Source organism: Mastigoproctus giganteus, chromosome 4 (genome assembly GCF_048544385.1).
Source record: "Mastigoproctus giganteus isolate SK-2022 chromosome 4, ASM4854438v1, whole genome shotgun sequence".
Taxonomy (NCBI): Eukaryota; Metazoa; Arthropoda; class Arachnida; order Uropygi; family Thelyphonidae; genus Mastigoproctus; species Mastigoproctus giganteus.
In genome coordinates, this window is record NC_143578.1 from 168,739,505 (window position 1) to 168,759,392 (window position 19,888).

The 19,888-nt window shown below is 39.5% G+C and overlaps 1 protein-coding gene across 1 annotated transcript in view; it reads left to right on the top strand.

Annotated features, from left to right (window-relative positions):
* The window catches only part of LOC150087183 (nose resistant to fluoxetine protein 6-like), a 132,645-nt gene that overhangs the window by 95,047 nt on the left and 17,710 nt on the right, over window positions 1-19,888 (top strand). Inside the window, exons 12-13 of the mRNA XM_090372398.1 lie at window positions 5,438-5,558; window positions 11,157-11,343. Of these exons, the coding sequence (XP_090228524.1) occupies window positions 5,438-5,558; window positions 11,157-11,343 (308 nt within the window). The remainder of the gene's footprint in view (window positions 1-5,437; window positions 5,559-11,156; window positions 11,344-19,888) is intronic.

A 19,888-nucleotide genomic window follows, 5' to 3' on the forward strand; every position in this document is an offset into this window, starting at 1 on the left:
AAAGCATGAAATAAGAACTGATTAAAAATAGAAATTAACTACAATTGTAATTTAAGATTAGCCTGTAAGAAGAATGGACCACACATTCCCGGCTATTAGTTATAAAATCACTACGCAAACGTCAACCGAAAACCCTAAATGGTATAGGGCCAAGAGTCTAAAGGAAGGGCTTTAGAAGCATTCATCAGATGGCTGGAAGGCGAAAGTGTAGACCGAGTTCAAAAGCGGTCCAAGTTCCCATGATGCATTGCTTAACACGTGGAAATTTGATATGCGCAAGGCTCCATATTGGAGACAGGCTAGTTGGTAATTTTGTGTTTAATATTTCGAGTGACATCTTGTTTATAGCATTCCTTAGAGAGACTGTAATTCGACTTATATCGGATCCATTCTGGAAGTGTTATATTTTAGCATGAATCAACATGAAGCTTCGGTATATCCGTTGAGGACAAATCCCTCAAAGCTGTCATTTCATGGTGTAAATGAAGAACATTCTTTCCTTTTTAATGAAGCTAAAATAATTATTAATGTCCACCATAATTATAGTAAATTACTTATTCCATCCTGTGAACACGAGGCATCGAAAAGTATATGTCCAACTTAAGGAGGAAAATGTCTTTACATATTCATATTTACTTATTTGTTAATGCTGACATAATGTTTCCCTATGTTGATAGTTGCGTCGCGGTTAGTATTTTAGGGGTCGGGTTGGGGTCTCAAAGGTGTTTCCGATTTATTGAATCGCGGAGGAGCTGTCGGTATGGAACACATTAAAAAAATCAATTTTTATTATTATTAATTTTATTATTATTAATACATAGCCATTTCTAAATTAGCAAGATATTTACAAAGACGGCATCGTTTTAAGTCATATCTCATATTGTGAATACCTTCACAACGAGTTGCCATGATATTCCACCTACGTTACTTATTCTAAGTGGATACCACCACCACCCAGATGGTACCGTTTCAGGGCTATTTGGCCCTTCTTCGGCGGGTGGGTAGGAACCCAACTGATGCAATGATGGCAAGACAATTGTGAAGTGTAACTCCACAATATGAGTGATGCCTGATGCCTCGCAGCCTAAGGCATAAGTCCTAAATGCATTATACTCTTAATATATCATACACTATCTGTGGAGTCATACTTCACAACTGTTTTGCCATCATTGCATCACTTGGGTATCTACCCACCCACCCACCAAAGAAGGGCCAAATAGCCCTGAAACGGTGCCGTCTGGGTGGTGGTATCCACTGAGAATAAGTAACGTTAGTCTTCTCCTTTAGGTGAAGCGTTATTTATTCGAAGTAGCGCAATGTCATGGCAAATCGTTGTGAAGGTATTCACAATGTAAGATATAACTTAAAACGATGCCGTCTTTGCAAATATTTTGCTAATTAGAATTGACTGTGTATTAATGATGCATTTGCACTTAACTTATACATAGTCTAGACTTTCTCGCAGCCTAAGCCATAATCCCTAAATGCATTATAGTAATTTTATTATTGTAACTTAATTCTTACGTGATCGACTAGGAGAGTTGGAAAAGAAGCATTCCTATAAACAGACCAAGGTAATCCTTTATTAGTTATTGTCCTGTCTACAGTACAGCCTAAATCACAAACATCTCTTCCTCACTAATAACAATAATATTTTTCAGCATCTCTACACCACTTCTACAAGAAAATCCAAATCTGCTGGCTTATACCGATGATTTCAAGTTGTTTATTATTTCCAAATCCTGTGATGACATTTGCCAGGTTAGCCAGGATGCGAATTTAGAGATGTGAGGAATCATCGAGTATCTGAAGGATATCAATCTGACTATAAATGCAAACAAATCTGCTCAAATAACTTATTCCTTACAGAAACAACTAAACTACGTAGAAATTAAAATTTCAGAAGTTTCAATTACAAATGTATATGCTCAGAAAAACCTAGCAGTATTTTAACAAAAATCTTTCCTTTAATTCTCACTATTTAAATGTTGCTAAAAAATTCAAAAAGCAAAATGGTTAATCGAGCAAGAAACAGCAGCGATTCAAGACAAAAAAATAAATAAATAAAATAAAAGACAGTCATAAATCATGATCAAAGATGCATTTTTCTCATTCCGTCTTATGCCTCCAAAACCTGCTCTGGTGCTCCTCAAGTTGCCGTAAAGAAATTCCATGCCCTATAGCAGGGGTGGCCAACGAGTCGATCGCGGATTTAATTTGGGTCGATCACGCCGTATTTTAAATATACAGTCATCTCTCGTTTGTGCAATGTAATTTTTGAGATGATAGATCGCGGCACATTTTGAAGGAAAAAAGTAGATCACATCACAAATTAAGTAGGCCACTCCTGGCCTAGAGTATTGTGTTCTCAGATGGCCGAACAACAAACTTCCTTTTCCACGTACAGCATCCAGGCAACAGCTTAACGAAAACTTTAACACAAAACTTTGCAACAGATGATTAACGAGTCTGGAGTCAAGCTTCTTGCAAAGTTAGTTACGTATTCAAGCGATTCGCCAAAATTAACCAACATAATAGCTCAACCAGCAGAGAAAAATTCAAGAAACTAACAATAATTCAATTCCAAACTCTCCAGACAAATAGATAAAATGTTCCCCAATGCATCCCTTCACCTCAAATCATCACAACATTGATTGCAAGACTTTGTGGTTACTCAACTCTGAAGCCTAGTGAAGTCAGATTTACAATCAAATAACGAAAAAAAAAAAAAAAGCTGCCTGCCTGCAACTCAGTAAATGCGTTCTGCAATATATACAGTGGCGGACAAAAAACTGCATCATTTGTGAATTTTGCAAATAATGTGTTTTTCGTTGCAATTTGGGTTGCAGAAATGTATTTGTTAGATAGGATATATATCTCTGTGAAATCCAATAAAAAGACTCCACCTGATATACCTAATTGCCATGCCTTCCCAAAGAGTAAAATGGTAATTTATGGAAATATGACACATCATGTAAATGGAAAACAGGACAACGAACCATATATTTTATTGCATTTACCTGTACAAACTGGAATGACAAGTTAAAGTAATAGTATTATGTACTGTGTATCAGCAAATTAAGTCCTCAATATTTTGCTCTTCCTCCTCGAGCTGCAATTACAGCCTTGCAATAATCTGGCATAGAGTTTAAACTTCTGCATATACGGTTGCCTAATTTCGTGGTACCACATCCATACAATGCTCTCCGCAACTGAATCTTAGTTGTTGGCTTCTTCTGAGCAATTCTGGACGACATTTGTACCAGCCATTTTCAATATGGTTCAAATCTAGACTGTTGTCGGGCCAGTCCAACACTAATGCCAGCATTTCTGAGGTATGACTGCCGCTTAATGGAGAAACACGAGGGAAAACATTGGTTTAAGTAGGTTTTGAGCCTTGTGAGACAAGAAGAAAAAAATTCATCATTAAATCTAAATAGCATAAAACTTACAAATTTTGCTGTGTGGTGTGGCACGGTGCTGAGTCCTGTTTAAAAATGCAGTTTTGGACGTTTTTGTGGTGATCCCTAATAACGGGTTTCAGGCACTCCTCCAATATAGCAATGTAGGTTTCTGCCTTCAGCGTTCCGTTAATAAACTTAATTCGTTCGACCCCTTGCTTGTTATGCATTCCCAGTTCATTTGACCGGTGAGGAACTTTACAGTCGGTGTTATGCAGTCAGGATGGTATGCGTCCAATTTTTCTTCTTCTGACATATCGCTTTCCATCTGAGCCAGGCATGTTGAATTTCGGTTCGTCAGAAAAGATGACGGTGTCCCATTGCTGTTTTGTCCATGAAACATGCAGTTCAGCCCAAGCAAGTCGCTTCTTCCTCATTTGTTGGGCCAACAAAGTCTTCTTCTTGGGCAGATAGGCATGCAGATCACATTCCAAAAGCCGTCTTTGAATAGTTTCTGCACTTGTTCCAACACCAGAGGCCATCTCAAAGTCCAGTTTTAGATCATGAGGCCCTAGCATGACCATTACGAAGGCATAGCCGTTTCAAATATCGATCTTAAGAAAGCGTAGTCACCCTCTTACGGCCTGATCCAGATCTTCTCTTCACATCACCGGTTTCACGCTTTAATTTCAGCACGCGGGATACTGTTGACTGGTGGCATCGTATTGTATCAGCGATAGCATGCATAGAAAGCCCTTCCTGGGACAGAGCAACAGCAACACTTTTTATTTTCTTGGTGTCAACTGAACATATGGAGCCATGCTTACACCTCCCCAAAACAGGATACAAATGAGTGTGAATACACTTACAACGCCGTATTTATAGAAACAGCTGATGCAATACCTTGCAATTACTGTCTGATTCAATAGAAGCGTCATCTGACGCAATACTTTGCTTTTCGATGAACAAAATCAATGTAATAAAATAATATCTTATACGTTTCACTAGATATGTTACTTTAAGGTGATGCAGATTTTTTTGTAGGCCACTGTATGTGTGTGTATATATATATATATATATTTTTAATCATTATAATTCCTATTCATTATAAATGTATATATGAATTCTGCTTTATTTGTTTTTATATTTATGTCCCTTGTATTGAATTTGTTTTTATATTTATATCCCTTGTATTGAATTTATGGCCCTTCTGTGTTTGCAATAAATGAATATTTATTTATTTATTATTAACATGAACTAGACGAAATATTTGAAGCCCATACTTTACCTTTTTCTCCGACCTTACATCCAAAATAGTTCATAGGCTTTTCTTACAAATTTTGACAATGGCTTCCACTGCGATTTCAATACCACATCTCCGAAAATATAGCAAAAGGTATCAGGCTCATTTCGGCAAGAACGCAATATATTTCATGTACGCCAAAATAAGAACTCAATGAAGGAATTGTAACTTTTTATTTATAATTTAAACGCAGTGCACGATTTATAATACATACAGCACTTGATTACAAACAATAATTCACTAAAACACTTGTTCATTTTGTCCACCACTCGCTCTCTGAAACACACGCACTTTTTGAAAAATGAAAATGCTTGCATGGTGCGGAACACATTCGTATATATCAGTTTCTAGATGCCTCATAATGGTTCTAGAGAATTCCGACGAAGGTTCTAGAACCTACCAGAAACACCCCGATCTTTCTTCCACAAGTAACTATATTCTAAGAAATTCCGGAACATCCTCGAAACTTGTAGAAAGCTCGAAAATGCTCTACAGAGCTCCCGAATGTTCTAGAAAACAATAAGTAGATAAAATACATATTTCTGCGTATTATCCCACATTTTTTGAAACGGTATGCAAACGAGTCTGCTTGTGTCAATGGATCTATAATTACCTCTCCATTTTTTTCCGAATAAATATAATTTTATCGACATGATAGAGCTTGGGGCATTTAATATTTTTACGTGTATTTTATTTTTCTTAAAAACTGTAAAAATTAATATTTCTGTTTTAGGAAAATAGAAGACTATTTGTCGTATATCTACATGACTCCCTACACTCGTTTTGCTCCATATGCTATGGGCATCTTCATTGGATACTACCTGGCCACAAGACCAAATATAATTATCAAGCCTGTAAGTGTCGTTTTTATTACATACTATCAGCTGTAAAATTAGGAATTTTGCAAGTGTCTTTGTATAGTGAGATAGCGATAACATTGAGACGTGACATTTAAAGCTGCCACCTGGAACGTATCCTGAAGGTGTACATCTCGGACTGAGGTCTCTTACTCAAATTACCACTTTGAGGGCGTGTTGATCCCTTTTATTATCACCATTAAAACAGCTGTTTAATTATGAGCGATAAGTACAATGAAATAGTCTCGTTTTTTTTTTTCATATTAAACAGCACATTGTCTTGAATAAAATCTAAAAAGGTGTTCAATGCCAGATGACATCGCATTAAACTGTTTAACCACTGTCCTGAGATAAATATCTCAGTGATATGGTCACTACAATGGATACCTTGAATCGCATAAAGTGCTCGCGATTCCCTTACACGTTTTTCTCCACTGCAACCACCTTTTCAATCTGACCAGGAGGAGAGAGATGTGGTATTTTTTTTTTTTAGGAAACTCCCAAACACGGAACGTAATGGAATCTATAGTACTTAGTACCGTTCAGCATTGAAAGTTTACAAAATTAAAGAAAATTATTGAGATCGGACTGGAATTTCTGAATATTGTAATTTTCAGGAAATTCATGTGAAGGGAGATTCATCCAGAAGACGGAAGTTCAACGGATACATGAGGAAGAAGAAAAGATGGTTCTGTAATTTTAACTTAAACACTAAGTGTATATTTGATTGTTATAGCACATATTTGGAATAGAATGGAAACGAGAGGGAGAATTACAGCAATGATTTCATAAAAACATCTCCCATGGGTACATCTATACAAAAAGCATGAAATAGAAACGGAACGTCTCTGAGAAAAGGAGTAAAAAGACAAAAAAAAAGAAAAGTTGTGTCATTAATTAGCCTAACTGACCTCTTCGGAATGGATTCTATCAGCATGAGAGAGCGTTTATGAGGGCACCGCCTAAGATGTGGAAACAATGACCTGTAGTAGGCTGGCTTTGAGTTTTGTACACAGTAAGCAGCTATTTGGAAGAAGTGTAACGCCGACTGCGATAGAGTAACCCCAATATTTTAGATGCAGAGGAAGTAAGACTTGTGTGGTGCGTATGACAAGCGAGATTAGAAGTCGGGTTAATCCCTAATAGAAATATGTGATCTTGTCTAGTTATGAGTCAAGAAAGATATGCAAAGGAACACATGAATCCTTTTTCGGGATATAAGATACGGCTAAATATTAGAAAGCATGGAAATTAACTAAGTTATACTTTCTCCCCCACTGGAAAATTATCTACAGATCAGATGAAGAAGCAGGGCTGATTCTACAAGATGGAGCTGTTTACGCAAGGCACGGTCTCTAAAAGTGGAAGGTGGAATGCAATCTGCGATCATCAACAAAACTAAGGATAGAATTTCAAGTCACTGGAAGAGAATCACTAATACACAAGAGGAAAAGAATGGGAGATAGAACTGGACCTTGGGAAACATCGTCAATAGTAGAAAGGTTAGAATGCGGAGAGATACATCTACCATCACTCAGAGTGAGAGGTCAGAAAGAAAACTATTTACCCAATTCCAAAAAAAACTCGGAAATTCATAAAACAGAAGGTTACTTAGAAAAAAGCTTTGCCAAACACGATCATAAATCTTTGAAATGTCAAGCGAAACTGCTTGAGTTTCACCAACCTTTTTCACAGAATTTGTCCATACATGAGTAATATAAGCCAGTGGATCGACACTGGTGGACTCCATACTGATGATTATTAATGAGAGTGGTTTGTAGATAATTTAGAAGTTGGGGATTATTTTATTTCTCCATTACTTTAGAAAGAGTAGAAGTGAATGCAATGAAACGATAATTGTATGGGTGAAATTTTTCTCCCCTTTTGGGAAATAGTTAGATATGAGCAAACTTCCAAGCAGAAGGAAAAACATCAGCTGAAAAAGAAAGTGTAAAATGGAGTTATAGCAAGTGATAATACTCCTCGACTACTGTGTGGACGGATGCTCTACTCTTAGCATTTTTAAGGCTAGTTTAGACAAATTAATACCTGCTTTGGAATATTTTATATATTTTTATTTATTATACTAGGAGTTCCTGTGGAAAAAACTGGTATCCCCACAATATTACATAACACGATAGTTAGATACCTAGGCTCTTGAATTTATTTATTTATTTAAATAAGGTTCAGTTAGTCCAGTAAGAGTCGCTCAGTAACCACAAACCCATTAGAAAAAAGCTCATTAAAACGCTATCAGTCATAAGAAGTGCACATTGAAGAAGTTCAGTCTTAACCAGGATGCCAATAGAAGAAGTATTCACGTTAGCTAACTTAATTCAATGAAGTCCAAAAGTTGAGATGGATTCACCAAAGATGTGCTCTCCACATAAGATACATCTTGGTAAACTGCAAATACTGTTAGCAGAAAGTTCAAATGAACCAAATGAAGTCCACCCCTCATCAGAAGTCCAAGTATATATGATCACTAAATCAGAACACAGTCCAAGATGAAAGTTTGCCGCACAGAACTCAACAGAGATGCAAGTAGGTGAATAGTGGACATGGAGTGTTGAGGAAGGTAGAGCAGATCTCCCACAGTTATCATAACAATACCACCCGATCCTACGTTTCATCTGCTAATAAATATTAATCTTTACTAATGCAAAGATTACAAGCAAGTGTGCTTCTCCAATTAGAGCTTTTTTTTTTCTCTTTATCCATCCCTGCAAAATTTGGGCAACCTCACCGTATATTTACAAATAATACAGTATTACAGATACAATTCATAGTGTCGTACAGAGAATGAAGTACACCCATTCGAAGTAGGCAACAATTTTTAAAGTCCACCTGTACACGAATCCTTCAAGAAATCCCTGTCAATGAAACGATTTGGGCGTCATTGACCACACAGGGTCAGCTTCCACCTATAATTAGAACGGTACCGCACGCATATCTTGCGCCTATCCTGTTGAAATAATGAAATCGGTTTTAATGATCAGCCAGATTTGATTCCGAGTCAGCCATAAGATCTCAATTATACGAGGCAACAATTAATTTCCTTGCTCCTCTGTTTGTAACAAGATTAACCGTCTTCGAAATACCTGGACAGCAAACCCTTGGAAAGAATTGAAATCTGCCTCTGTTCCTACCAGAATTTGTTCACATTCAGGGTTAGACTCATATAGATTTGGCGACCCTGCTATTAAATCATCCGTAAGATCAGAGTACTGATAACAGTGATAATAGTGCTATAATATATTTTCCCAAGTTTCATCGTTCCAATAGACGCAATAAGGACGGCCCACATACCCAACTCTTGCAACTTTGCAAAAAAGTATCCATGTTCTGTCAATAATAATGGTGGTGTATAAATTTGGACTAAACCATCTGGTCCAAGTTTAACATTACTATTTACACGTGTCAGGAATTTATTTGCAATGCGGCTCTTAGTACTATCTTCCATCGCACTTGCCATTTAGCCACCAAGAGAGCCGAAATGCGCTTCTTCTCGTATTTGTACACCAGCGCAATCCATTTTTCATTGACAGACGCCTGTATGGTACTCTACGCCTTAAGTGAACATATATTGACTTAAAAACCAAATGTAGGTCCAGAAGTAGCCACCCGGTCACGACCTGCAATGCACCCTTAAAAACCTCTGCAGGCCGCACTTCGCTTCAGTAACATTGAAAACTGTGTTGCAAACAACTGCTTTGGAATAAAAATCTCCATGATAATTTCCTGCTTACATAAAATCGTGCAACAACTGCTTTGAAACTGCTGCAAGCTTTGGCTTATTTTGAATCAGAATTTGAATGAAAATTTGGAATCTGCAAATTTAGATTCAATCCAATTGCAATAGGTAGCATTCTTATAATTAACATCCAACACTTATAGAAGAATCAAAACATTAGATAAAGGACAATATTTTAAGGTGGTTTCTGGAATTTTTTAAATTTAAATTCTCGTTAGAGGTTAATCAACAGCCGATGTAACAAGATGTCAAAAAACAAACAAAAAAAAATTCACTCAATTTGTGCCATCCTGGCCAAAGCCCCATATACAATAGGGAAGTGTAAAATAAAGGATTTCCTCTTTACAATACTAATTTTACTAACATCAGAGAAAACACTCTCAGATCATGCTATTTTGCATTTTTGTAATCCCAAATAGTACGCGGATGAGAATTGCAACCGCGGTCTGTTCTCCATCGGAGAACAGACCGCGGTTGCAATTCTCATCCGCAATTCTCACCACAACTCAGTGATGGTCTGTTCTCCATCGGAGAACAGACCATCACTAAGTTGTGGTGTGAGGTACCCGGAGGATCAGTCACTTCAACCGTGTACTTACAATGATAGTTCGTGTCTTCGTGAGATATCAAGGAGTGTTGGCTATGTGGTTAGGATTTTTTGGTTCTGGTAAGTAAATGAACAATCTGTACGATGATATTAGTAATTTCAACAGCCCCAGTTTCTCGACCAGCTGGGTCGACGTGAGTAGGAAAAATCCAGCTACAGTTGTGAATATTACAATGGCCAAGAAAAATTAACTCACTGTCAGGAACGTTGAACTGAAGAAAGTCGCGACAAAGAAAATAAGTCAATGAGTTCCAAGTGATCAGTAGAACTGCGAGATCGATAAAGGCAAGATAGAAATTTGGCAGAATGGAGTAGAGAGGCTTTAAGCCAGGGAAGTACGAAAAGCGCAGATTCCAAATTAACTCTTCGGCACGAAATATCAGAGAGAACAAGTACAACCACCTTTGACGCGAAAGGAATCGTACTGCGAATAATTAGGACAACTCAGGTGAGCAGTGGCTGAATCAACTGATAATTGGGATTCCAACAGAAAAAGGTGGCTTGGTAGGTTTAAGTGAAAATGTATACCATTTAAACAGGAACTGAAATTTCCTATGCATTCGAAATGTTTGGGAGATGTAGTCTTTTTTTTTTTTTTTATTTTACAAATAAGACATGATGCGACGGTACTCATGGATATTCACACTAACATGCGCATTACTTGATTGAAATTGTACAACTATGTTTTGTGGATATATATTGTGCAAAAAGGATAAGTACAATACGACCAGGGTATATCTACCAAAGGAAAAAGTTGCAGAACAGATATCTTTTAAATGGCATAAAAGGTGATTTTGTTGTACACTTTGGCACACTAATGGCATTAAGAGTAGTAGATCTGCAGCTTATTTAACAAGCACAGGTCAATTTTTTTAAAAAAGTCGGGAGTTAGGTTTAAATTTGGAAGTGTCTGCAATTATGGCCAGATGCGATAGCAGGGAGTTTTTTCAAAGAATTCGGCACTGGAAAGATTGTAAGGCTAATGGGGTAATATTTTGCTGATGCTATCGAGGCAGTGTTAGATGAGTTCGAAAACAGCTAGATTGGAAAGATTAGCAGATCTTATAGATTAGCCACAGCAGGCAGATGTGAAAGCTATTCTTGCATTCATCATTATAAAAAAATTCGTTTAATTTTCATTTGTTTGCTTATTTGTTGAGTTTTCAAAAGTGTTATCCTGTACTCTTTTGCCACGAATAATTGATGATTAATATTTATTTGGTATTTCTCGTAGGTCTTACAATGCATTGGATGGGGAGTAGCTATAACTGTCAATATGGCTGTTCTTTACGGGGCTGCGGAATTTTTTTTTGAAAAAGAACTGCCCTTACTTGATCGTACGTTCTATTCTGGATTTCGTCCGGCTGCATGGGGAGTTGGACTTGCGTGGATAGTTCTTGCGTGTGCTACTGGATGTGGAGGTACAAAAACTATTTTATGCAATAGAAAACGATGTAACCAAACCACTATTTTTCTTATAAAATATCTAACATTTCAGTACTATTTGTTTGTGCTTTTATAATCTGCTGAATTATCGAATCTAATTTTATAAAATTGCAATTTTTGAAAAGCCTGGTACTCGACATACATGGCAATGTCCTTTATTATCAAATATAATCCTCACTGAAGGGTAGTTTTTAACGTTTTCAATTCCAGCCTTCCTATATGCAACTCACAAGGAGGGGGTAATGTGTATTGACTAACATTTAGGCGTATTAGGTGATTGAAATCGACTAGGTTGTCCTTGCCCAACTGGAGAATTACCTGGAGATCGGCATTTAAGGAATTGGTAGCGGATATTCGAGAAGTTGAAGCTGATTGAGCAGGGCAAGGTTTCTCAAACGGAAAGTGGAATGCAATATGCTATCATCAGCAAAATTATCGAGAGGATATCCAGTCAATGGAAGAAGGTCATTAACATAAAAGAGGAAAAGAGTGGGGGAAAAATTTAACCTTGGGGGACACCAGCATTAGTGGAGAAGTTAGAAGACAGAGCCATCTACCATCACCCGCAGTGAGCGATCAGAGAGAAAACTGGAATACCAATTACAAAAAAACAGTTGGTAAACCATAAGACGGCAACTTGTTTAGAAGACCTTTAGGCCAAACACGATCAAAAACCATTGAGTTGTCAAGAGCAACTGCTTATGTTTCACCGAACTTTTCCGTTGAATTTGTCCATAAATGGGTAACATAAGCCAGAATATCACCAGTAGATCGACACTGACGGAATCCATACTGGCGATCGTTAATCAGACGAAAGGTTTCTAGGTAGTTTAGGAGTTGACTGTTAAATGATTTCTCCGTTACTTTAGAAAGAATATAAGTAATTGCACTGGAATGATAATTGGATGGGAGGGATTTTTCACTCTTTTCAGGAACTGGCTGGATATGAGCAAATTTCCACTAGAAGGAAAAACACCTTTGGAATAAGAAAGTGAAAAACAGTTGGCAAAGAACCAGAGTAAGTTTCGGAGCACAGGTTTTGAGAACCAGCGGAGAAATACCATCAGGATATGAAGGTTTCTTAGCATCAAGATTCGTCAAAATCCTTTTGACGGAAGGCCACAGGAGGCATTAAATGGAGCGGGTTGGAAATTGTGGGAAGTATTTTACCAAAATCGTTAATACATGAGTTGGAAGACAAATGGGATACTAGCATGTATAAAATGGGTCAGCTTTATTCTTGGCTGAAGTGGAAACAGAACCATCTGGTTTTTACAGAGGTGGGCAAAAGTTACAGTAAGAAGGAAGTACACACCAGAGGCACAAAACAGTGAAACTGGTAGCTCCGATGCAACGCCCGTCCAAGGTCAAGGAAAGGGGAAAACAGCCCCATTGCAATTAGCCAGGGTAGTGGCTGTGGTGGTCAGGAAGAAGGAGTGGCCACCTCCCTAAAGCTTCGGCTATGGCGCCTAAGCAGAGTAACCAAAGAACATTAGCGATGAGAAGAAAATGGAAGAAACTCGAAAGAGAGTTCTAATAACACAAAACTATGCTTACCACCAGAATCCTCAAGTTGTAATTATCCATTGATAACAAACTGCACTTTTAACACGAAATAAATCCATAGTTTAACAGGATAATACAGGAGCTAAAAATAACGTGACCGCTGGGCTACGAACCGAAAATTCAATTCCAATAGGATCGGTATGGTGTACTAATTAGCTGCCAGCCTGCGAACACCGTTTTAGAGCTGTACCCTCGAAATGCAAGGAAGATTGGATTTCGCCATGATGTTCATCATAACCTCAAAAGTCATCAGTCATACTTCATGATGGAAGAAATGAGGAACGGTTGACTCGAACTTAGCTCTGGAGACTAAATATGGGTTCCATTACTTCAAGCTTTCAATAAGCAAAGTGGTGGTATTGCACCAGTTGCTAAGAGTCATCTGCCACCTAGTATTGCCTGGTAACATAGAGGGTCGGCATTCCTCCCAGTGGTGTACCCACCACACCTCGAATCTGGCTTACATTGGTTCACACCTGGGTGGTCACTTCGAGTGTGCTTTTGCATGCAGGTTGTACCCAAGATTACTAATAGTCCCACCACCATGAAGGTTCAAGCAGAGGATTTGGCTGTCACAAACCATTCAGACTACGCCGAAATTGGGTCCACTTGACTTGAATGTCACCCGAATATCAGTTCCATTAGACTCTCAGGTAGCAAGTACAGCCTGACTGGCATATCTGAGCGAATGTCTGTGACAACCTCAAGGACTCAAGAGGGTTTCCTAGCCTTCCTCCATCTTTAATACCCCTATCCCCAGCAGAGGGTGGAAGAAGATGATCTTACTGTCTTCTCCCCTCCTCATCTCTCCCACTTTCCCTTCTTGTGGGGCACGGGCATGCCCCTGTAAGAACCAAATTCTTACACTTATCCTAAGGAATGTTATGTTATAAATATTATAACATAACAAGAAAAAAAAAAAATATATATATATTAAATAATATTATTTACATAGGATGATTTTCAGCTTAGTTTGCGATCGCTCTGTACCGTACAGTTAAGTAGGGGAGGATTAGCGTAACAACGGGGGGCGGGTGCTGGACAGTGCACAAAAGTACAATGGGAGCACCGTAAGGGCAGTTCAAGTCGGTATAAACAGAAAGTGGGCAGCTCTTTGGAAGAAAAGAACAAGGGAACCGACTACCCCTTGTGGAGAAGAAGAATTTTAAAGACTTAGAGGGAACCCTGGATGCGGTGTACACCTGCGGAAATGGCTAGCTCTGGATAAAACAGACCGACTCCTTGAGCACTTACTGATTTCAAGGAGCGGTAGAGAAAAAACCAGAGTGGACTAAAAGGGGTAAGTGCATAGGAATGATCATAAGGAAATATCTAGAAATTTCTAGACTTCCGGAAGTTCATCGAAGCTTCTAGAAATTTCGAGAAGTCGGATATTTCCCCAGGAAAGGGTAGGGCAAGAAAACGGAGGAAGTGGGAGAGAGCGAATGATAATAAAGAGATGATGAAGAACGAACTGCGATTGGAACAGAATAGAAGGGGTGGCTGAAACAAAAGGAGATGGAACAGGAGGAAACAGGAACAGTTACAGAGTTTTTGACAGTTTGTGCAGTTTTTGGAAGATTTGAGAGTTCCTGTGGGTGTGAGTGAGTGATGTGCGGCCGGAAAGAAATCCCGAGAAGTGCCGGGAGAATCGCTGGAATGTGGTAGCGGAAATTGAAGCAGTTGGTCGCAAAGACAATTCGTTAGGCAAGTTCTGGGAGAGGTCAGCCCCAACGTAGAAATAGGAAGGAGATGCCCAATGAAAGATGGAAACACATATGCTGGAGCTGAGTGATAAGGATCGAAAAGTCTCGGTAAAGAAAGATAAGGAAGAATTATACAGTCTGGCTTCTCGATAAAGCAGTAAGGAGAGTCTTGATAATTTTATTATGCACCCCAGTATCGTCGAGCTGATCGACGATACTGGGGTGCATAATGGGTTGCTCGGCCCAAAGCGGGCCAGAGCAACCCATTTATGGAGAAAAGAGTGAGTTCCTGAACGAAGGAGAATTCCTGTAGATGAGCAGCAGTTCCTTAGCCGATGACTAATTCCAGTAGGAGTCTGATGATGCCGTATATTGATAATGATGGCCGCCCCTGAGCTGAGAAAAAGGTTGTGTAAAAAGTGATTCCCTAAGCTGTTATGTAAGTACCAGATAACAGTTTTAAGCTTGAATTGAAGGAAAGGACTCTAAGGAATGTTTTAGATTAGTTGATAGTTGATTTGATAATGTTTAGCATAAAGGGAAGTAGAAAGTTCATAATATATAGATATATGTGCTTCATCACAAAGATAAGTTAATAAGCAAGGAAGATTTAGATATATGTACTCGAGACTAGTATGTTTTAAGTTGAGACTAAAGAGTGTTCTAAGCACATGTAATTATTTTGGAAGGAATAATTAAAGAAAGATTATAGCGGGGATTTATAAATCTAGGAAATACACATATAGTTGTTATGCTCACTGCTGTAATCCCAGTTGGGAAGTTCAAATTGTTAGAAGACAAGAGAATGTTATGAGATGTAAACTAAATCGGAAGGAGAAAAGGCAGAAAGACACGAAGAGACATGATATGAGTTATGATTATCCTTACATCTTAGCACACATATAATGCTAGTAATTAACATAATCCCCAAATGATGATGTATGATATATTCTTTTAATGTATATAATGTGAATGTATATTTTAATGTATATATGGTGTATCTAAACACCGATATTATATAGATACTAAACTCTTAAAGTATTATGCCATGTGCATTTAATTATTTTAAATACTGTGAATAAACAAAATTGTATATGTTTATAAAGTGTAGTACGAGTCATTCTGAATACTCAGCCAGTCCAGAGGAGACATACACGAACTTGTATTCCCCCAGAATCTGTGATCTTCTGTGCAGTATACAAATCAGGTGTTAATGTGTGTGTGTGGGGGGGGGGTAAATTAGGGAGGAAATATACGGGGAAATACAAAGTTAAGAGAGGTGGGACAGAAAGCTTAACGAGATGTATTTATTACAGAAATTAATAATAATATAATAATAAAGAATTCTATTCCCACAAAATAACATTTACATCTCCCCCACACCCCACTGTGATTTAAGGTTGCCTCCTCTCTTGATTCCATACTTCTGTCTTCTCCCCACCCACTCTACCTGCACATACGCAAGCGAATGCCCTACACAACGACATTGATTTAGCCACTGGACCCTTCTGAGGCCTAACGTTGCCCACTTTTGCCTCAGGGAGGCAGACCAGAAAACTAAGTTTTACTCTGGCAGGTCCTGCCGCTTAACTTTCTGAAATTTCTGCAGCTAGGACCTAAAAGAATTTTTTTTTTGGTAAATTCAATGAAAAATAATGCTAAATTTGTAAATAATGCTAATGGACTAAAAATGTAATTTGGAGATGATTAAATCAATTATTGCATGTAGGGCATCAGCTTGCATATGTACAGATAGAGTGGGTGGAGAGACCGAAATCTGGGGTCAGAAGACAGAAGTATGGAGTCGAGATAGAGGAGCAGACCCCAAGTCACATGGGCATGCCCATGTCGCACCACAGAAGGGAAAGTTTGAGCGGCGAGAAGACCGTAAGACTGTCTCTCCCCCCACCTGGGATAGGGGTATTAAAGATGAAGAAAGGCTAGGGCACCCTCTTCTACTCGCCAAATGGCATTTGGCAGCTGAGCTGCATTAAGACTTTTTTCTTCAGTGTCCAGTCAATTTCATTCCAGTTGCTCATGGGGTAAGCCCCATCCTTGTGTTTTTCACTTTCTTGTCTCAGAGTTGTTCTCTGTAGTAACTCCATTGGACAGTATTTTACAATTTAACTTTTGGTGGTCTTTCATCAGACATGATTTATGGTAATTAGCTATTTTCTCTTCTCAAAGAGGCCTTGCCCATATTGAGAAAGTGCTCTGTATTCCTCTTCTGTGTCAATGAAGTGAGATTCCAGTCCATTCGGAAGGCAGTGTATCTTTTCGATCTTGAAGCATCTGAGATCTTGGTATTCTGTGAAGTTATAGACCAAGTTCCAGTTCTCTACCTGCCCACATATGTAGATGGTGTCCTCAACAAGGTCGAACCCAAGCAGCTTCTCGTTGAAGTGGCCATGACCAGTAAGCAGCAAATTCAAGCGCATCCCTGGAAAGTACCAGGCAGTTGCTTGGGGGTATGCTTTGCTGTGGTTGGAGAGGAATTTGTGTGATTTCTCCTTTTGTTGTATCGGTCCATATTTGTTGCCACTCCCGGAGTAGGTGGGCCTGTAATCTGATTTTTTCTGTTTTTTTTTTTTTTTACTACTCGCTGGGTCAATTATGAAATCCTTCTTCCATGCAACACCCTAGCATGGAAGAAGAGCAAACAAGCCAACTTTAAGAACCTCCAAATAGAGGGGAAGCGCCCCAGCTAGCACCTGCAATGCTGGTGTGCTTACTCTTCTGCATACTCGTGTGGTTTTTAATAAAATGGTCCTTTGTATCATACCAGAGTTGTCCTATTGAATGCAAGAGTAGTTTTGATATACCACACTGCTGCAGCATAAGTTATCGCAGGGATGAAGGTTGCCTAATAATACAACATCAGTGTTGTTTTTTTTTTTAATCCCCAGTCTATTCTCATAAACCTCGCCAGTGGTGCTGAGTAACGTCTTATCTTCGTCCTTATACAGGGTGATCCACTACCAGTGCGACAAACTTGCAGGAGGTGTAGGGGGCACAAAGACGAATCGGAATCACATAGCATTGCAGGGTCCGAAATGACTTCGCCATGCAGTAGAGGACGTTGAACGGGAGGTCGCGTGAACAGCGATCTCGCTGGAAGTCAGCATTAGCGAACCGGTTCCCGAGGCAGTATGATGGACGAGTATTCAAACGTTGAACTGGCCGACATGCACCTCGCGTATGGAGCTGCGGACTGTAACGGGCGCGCCGCTCTGCGCTTGTACCAGGAACGTTTCCCGCACAGGCGTGCTCCTCGTCATACGATTTTCGCACGTGTGCACAGAAGGTTACGTGAGACTGGTTGTTTCACGAGAGGTACCATGAATCGAGAGCGAACGACGAGGACGCCAGACAATGAGGGGAATGTCCTACGTCTTGCAGAAGGCAATCCGAGTACGAGTACTCGAGCGATAGATCAACGATTGGGTATTTCCCAATCCACTGTATGGAGGATACTGTCAACAAACCAAATGAGTTCATACCATCTGCAACGCGTCCAATCATTGGAGCCTGCGGATTATCCACTCCGGAGGACTTTTGCTACTTGTTTTCTTCAACAGAAACGGTTCGCAAATGCTGACTTCCAGCGGGATCGCTGTTCACGCGACGTCCCGTTCAACGTCCTCTACCGCATGACGACGGCATTTCGGACGCTGGAATGCTATGCGATTCCGATTCGTCTTTGTGTTCCCTACACCTCCTGCAAATTTGTCGCACTGGTAGTGATTCACCCTGTATATATACATATATATTGTAGGTGAAGTTGAAAGGATAATTTTTTTTGCCTAGGATAACTCCTAGATATTTCATTTAGTTGGCGAGTTTAATGGTCACACCTATTTTAATTTGGAGTGGACACCATATTTGCAGGGTTCCTTTTAGTAGAATTTTGTGGTTTTCGTTGTTTAAATTTAACTGATTTCTTGTAGCCAAATGTTTTAGTGTCTAGTTGGGCTCTAGAGTCAGCCTCAGTGGTAAGAATAAGGTCATCTGCAAAGACCTGGGCCCCGACCAGCCCCAGGTCCTTGCTGAGGACCATGTTCCAAATGATTGGACCCAAGGCAAACACAAGATCTGTACACAGGGGCTGCCCTGCAGGCAGCCCCTGTGTACAGATCTTGTTACTTTTTGGCAGTTCGCATTTATTTCTACTTTCCTGCAAGACCGGTAGTCTTCCATTACCTTGTATAGGTTGATAATGACGGCCGCCTCCATTAGTGTGCCCAGGATGCTCAGCCACCACAGTGAGTCGAACAACCCGGTGAAATCAATTGAAATGACTTGTAGGTATTTTTTTCTGCAATCCTGCACCTTCCAAAGCAGGTTTCCAAGTGCATCTACTGTGGAATAACCCAGTTTAAATCCAAATTGATTGGTAGCCGCCAGGTCTGCCCTCTCATAGTGTTTTTTATTCGCTTGTGCAGCAGTCAATCATATAGTTTGCTGACCACTGAGAACAGTGTGACAGGTCTATATGAATCTGGGCAGTCCAGTTTTTTGTTAGGAGTTTTAGTTATTAACATGGCGTTTGCCATTTTCCATGTTGTAGAGAATTTGCTGACCACTGAGAACAGTGTGACAGGTCTATATGAATCTGGGCAGTCCAGTTTTTTGTTAGGAGTTTTAGTTATTAACATGGGGTTTGCCATTTTCCGTGTTATAGAGAATTTGCTTGTTTCCAGGCATCGGTTGTATAGAGCAAGTACGGTGCAAAGTACGCTGTTTTCTTCAAAATCTCTGGTTTAATCATGTCCAGTCCTGGGCATTCGCGATTTCTAATCTTCAATACGGTACAGGGGAATGGACAATAAGTTGAAACTGAAATAACGGTACACACTATAACTATGAGTCACTTCCAATCAACAAAGCACAAGAGCACCACCTAACGGATAGTGAGACGATATAGAGCATTAGCTAACGTCCATTTCCAACACACACACACACACAAGGTGGTACCCGCTTGCAACCCAAACCGACCAGAGGCAACTGGCCTGGGCCTCCAACCATCCCCCTTTGGATGGTTGGAGGTCCCATGCCAGGTACCTTTGCTCGGTTCGGGTTGCAAAATGGTACCACCTCTGGTCCCTCTGTGTGTCAGGTTGGGAGGTAAGGGAAGAAATTCAGAAATGTATCCTAGCTAATGCTGTGTATCATCTCAAGCTGGAGAAGGCTTGTCATCTTGAAGACGTCTGTGTGGGTGGAGAAAAACTTTCCATCCACCAGTCGGCAA